This window comes from Oncorhynchus mykiss, chromosome 27, assembly GCF_013265735.2.
Source record: "Oncorhynchus mykiss isolate Arlee chromosome 27, USDA_OmykA_1.1, whole genome shotgun sequence".
Lineage (NCBI taxonomy): Eukaryota > Metazoa > Chordata > Actinopteri > Salmoniformes > Salmonidae > Oncorhynchus > Oncorhynchus mykiss.
Genome location: NC_048591.1, coordinates 43,725,595 through 43,729,808, shown reverse-complemented (window position 1 = coordinate 43,729,808; position 4,214 = coordinate 43,725,595). Strand labels below are relative to the sequence as shown.

At 44.9% G+C, this 4,214-nt stretch overlaps 1 protein-coding gene across 1 annotated transcript in view; it reads right to left on the bottom strand.

Moving 5' to 3' along the window:
- Window positions 1-1,469: 1,469 nt before the first annotated feature.
- si:ch211-167j9.5 (fibroblast growth factor receptor homolog 1) overlaps window positions 1,470-4,214 on the bottom strand; it is a 26,779-nt gene continuing 24,034 nt past the window's right edge. The window contains exon 11 of the mRNA XM_036965663.1: window positions 1,470-2,076. Within this exon, the coding sequence (XP_036821558.1) occupies window positions 1,975-2,076 (102 nt within the window). The 3' untranslated portion in view covers window positions 1,470-1,974. The remainder of the gene's footprint in view (window positions 2,077-4,214) is intronic.

Below are 4,214 nucleotides of genomic sequence, written 5' to 3'. Positions count from 1 at the left end.
ACCGAGCTAACTAGCAATCAAACTACCGAGCTAACTAGCAATCAAACTACCGAGCTAACTAGCAATCAAACTACCGAGCTAACTCCCAATCAAACTACCGAGCTAACTCCCAATCTAACTACCTAGCTAACTCCCAATCAAACTACCGAGCTAACTACAAATCAAACTATCGAGCTAACTCCCAATCTAACTACCTAGCTAACTACTAATCAAGCACCCACTCAAAACTCCATGCATATACTTGTACTGTAGTATACGTACGTACCTACTGTATTTTCAGAATAATACGGTCTTAATTTAACATTGTTTTGAAGGTTGTCATAACACACCTTAACCAATTGGATCCTTAGCTTAAAAAAGAGAAAGTTGAAAAGGTGTTGTTGTATGTGTCGACCTGCTTTGCTTTATCTTGGCCAGGTCGCAGTTGTAAATGACAACTTGTTCTCACCTGGCCTATCTGGTTAAATAAAGGTGTTCTCACCTGGCCTACCTGGTTAAATAAAGGTGTTCACACCTGGCCTACCTGGCTAAATAAAGGTGTTCTCACCTGGCCTACCTGGCTAAATAAAGGTGTTCTCACCTGGCCACCTGGTTAAATAAAGGTGTTCTCACCTGGCCTACCTGGTTAAATAAAGGTGTTCTCACCTGGCCTACCTGGTTAAATAAAGGTGTTCTCACCTGGCCTACCTGGTTAAATAAAGGTGTTCTCACCTGGCCTACCTGGCTAAATAAAGGTGTTCTCACCTGGTCTACCTGGTTAAATAAAGGTGTTCTCACCTGGTTAAATAAAGGTGTTCTCACCTGGTCTACCTGGTTAAATAAAGGTGTTCTCACCTGGCCACCTGGTTAAATAAAGGTGTTCTCACCTGGCCTATCTGGTTAAATAAAGGTGTTCTCACCTGGTCTACCTGGTTAAATAAAGGTGTTCTCACCTGGCCACCTGGTTAAATAAAGGTGTTCTCACCTGGTCTATCTGGTTAAATAAAGGTGTTCTCACCTGGCCTACCTGGCTAAATAAAGGTGTTCTCACCTGGCCTACCTGGTTAAATAAAGGTGTTCTCACCTGGCCTACCTGGTTAAATAAAGGTGTTCTCACCTGGCCACCTGGTTAAATAAAGGTGTTCTCACCTGGCCTATCTGGTTAAATAAAGGTGTTCTCACCTGGTCTACCTGGTTAAATAAAGGTGTTCTCACCTGGCCACCTGGTTAAATAAAGGTGTTCTCACCTGGTCTATCTGGTTAAATAAAGGTGTTCTCACCTGGCCTACCTGGCTAAATAAAGGTGTTCCAGGACCCATAGAGCTCTTATCAAAAGTAGTGCACTATGTAGGGAATAGTGTGGCATTTGGGATAAAGTCATACTGTGAAATGACTCCTGTTCGAGGGGGCCAAGGTGTGAGGTATACTGATCCTGGTGTGTCTACATTGCGTTTACAACAGTATTAAAAGAGACCAGTCCCAGTTGGTTGTTGAATTCACACTTTATTGTCCCAGCAGGGAAATTCATTGTGCAGTTAAGAGTACAAAGCTGCTCAACAAGAACTTCCACTTTTGTCATTGTGCACTTCCCAAAATGGCACCCTATTCCCTATATAATGCACTACTTACCCCATAGGGCTCTAATCAAAAGAAGTGCACTATATAGGGAATAGTGTTCCATTTTGGATTCAGACATTGAGTGCTAATAGTCCTTGGTCCAAGATGACCCAGCCAATAAATCACTGTTATTATTAAACAACCCCCATTTTGTTGTTGTAATGAATAAAAATTGTATTTCCTGAAATATTACACAAGTCATTATTACTTCTTACAGTTTATTTACATAAGTGGCAGTAGCGCCATTAAGAAAATGTATAATTAACAGAATATCTCATTTCAAATGATTTGAAATGACCACGAGATAGTAGCTTCACATTGTTGACTTCATTATCAATTCCAGGTATCGAATATGTTCCGTTTAGATACAGCATCATCTCAAAGCTGAGTTGTCGAGATGTACCGTTTGACACTTTTGGAGTCGTGGCTATCCGTCTCTCCCGTTTCTAGAAGTCTTGGGTTCTCCACATCCACGTAATCCTACAAAGAGATGCTCACTTCAATAAAAGAAGCCCTACGCAAATCGGTCTATGTATCTGGATCATGCTACTGCTGTGGGACTTCTCCTGTGGGGGCCCCTGCTCTGGTTCTAAAGTCACAGGACAGGTGTAACCCGCAGGATGCCTACAGGAAGTTTTACTGTCTATAGTCAGTCCACCTTTTTAAATTTCAGATGAAGGTAAAGAGGTGAGGAGATTAACCACACTATTCTATTGGGATGGACCACATGATCAGAGAGATTAACCACACTATTCTATTGGGATGGACCACATGATCAGAGAGATTAACCACACTATTCTATTGGGATGGACCACATGATCAGAGAGATTAACCACATGATCAGAGAGATTAACCACACTATTCTATTGGGATGGACCACATGATCAGAGAGATTAACCACATGATCAGAGAGATTAACCACACTATTCTATTGGGATGGACCACATGATCAGAGAGATTAACCACACTATTCTATTCGATCAGAGAGATGACAGAGAGAGAGAGAGAGAGGTGAAAGGTTCAACCATTGAACTAGAATCCTATAGACCAGTAGTTCAAATCTCCAAACATTTCTGTAAAAACCCAACGATAAACCTTGATAAACCTTGTGTTCCTATCTTTTGACGGTAGTTGCAGCTGTTTCAGCTGCCTTGCTCACCGGGTAGTTGCAAACTGCATTCCCAGGGGGAGCAAATCAAGTGCACTATGGACCTACCACTGGCCAATCGGATGGCTCAGATTACCGTGTCTGCAGTAACGCAGCAGGAGTAAAAGAAAGCTACAGCAAAGTTGATACTGTGAGATTTCAAAACTTATAAAACCAGGTAGCCTAGTGGTTAGAGGAGGCAGGTAGCCTAGTGGTTAGAGGAGGCAGGTAGCCTAGTGGTTAGAGGAGACATGTAGCCTAGTGGTTAGAGGAGGCAGGTAGCCTAGTGGTTAGAGGCAGGTAGCCTAGTGGTTAGAGGCAGGTAGCCTAGTAACCGAAAGGTCGGTAAATTGAATCCCCGAGCTGACAAGGTAGAAATCTGTCGTTCTCCCCCTGAACAGGCAGTTAACCCACTGTTTCTAGGCCGTCATTGAAAATAAGAATTTGTTCTTAACTGACTTGCCTAGTTAAATAAAAGGCGACATTTGTTTTTATTAAATGTCAACAAATACAGCAAACAGCTGCTGTTTTTATGAGTGACTTCATGTTTAACCTATTTTACTCAGCACTGTCAACACTTTTATTAGCCATAAAATGAGCGTTCTTCCTATTTCCACTCAGTGCTACAACAAGCACTGCAGCTGCAATGAATGAGTCGCAAAGTGTTTCGACAGGCTTGTCTTGTTGTTACTAACGGCTTGAGTCTTTTTTTATATTGAAGAATATTTCACTTTCTATGTTCATGAATTTCTGCACGAGGCAAAAAATAATGCAGTGCGACTCGAGCAAACTTCCTGAAGACGGTGTCCCTTTATTGGTCAGTGTCAGTGGAGGAGAGAGGAGGGATGTTGAGAGGCGGACCCCTCAGTCTGCTGCTCTCTCCCTCCCTCCTCTGAGACTGACCCTCAGTCTGCTGCTCTCTCCCTCCCTCCTCTGAGACTGACCCTCAGTCTGCTGCTCTCTCCCTCCCTCCTCTGAGACTGACCCTCAGTCTGCTGCTCTCTCCCTCCCTCCTCTGAGACTGACCCTCAGTCTGCTGCTCTCTCCCTCCCTCCTCTGAGACTGACCCTCAGTCTGCTGCTCTCTCTCTCCCTCCTCTGAGACTGACCCTCAGTCTGCTGCTCTCTCCCTCCCTCCTCTGAGACTGACCCTCAGTCTGCTGCTCTCTCCCTCCCTCCTCTGAGACTGACCCTCAGTCTGCTGCTCTCTCCCTCCCTCCTCTGAGACTGACCCTCAGTCTGCTGCTCTCTCCCTCCCTCCTCTGAGACTGACCCTCAGTCTGCTGCTCTCTCTCTCCCTCCTCTGAGACTGACCCTCAGTCTGCTGCTCTCTCCCTCCCTCCTCTGAGACTGACCCTCAGTCTGCTGCTCTCTCCCTCCCTCATCTGAGACTGACCCTCAGTCTGCTGCTCTCTCCCTCCCTCCTCTGAGACTGACCCTCAGTCTGCTGCTCTCTCCCTCCCTCCGCTGAG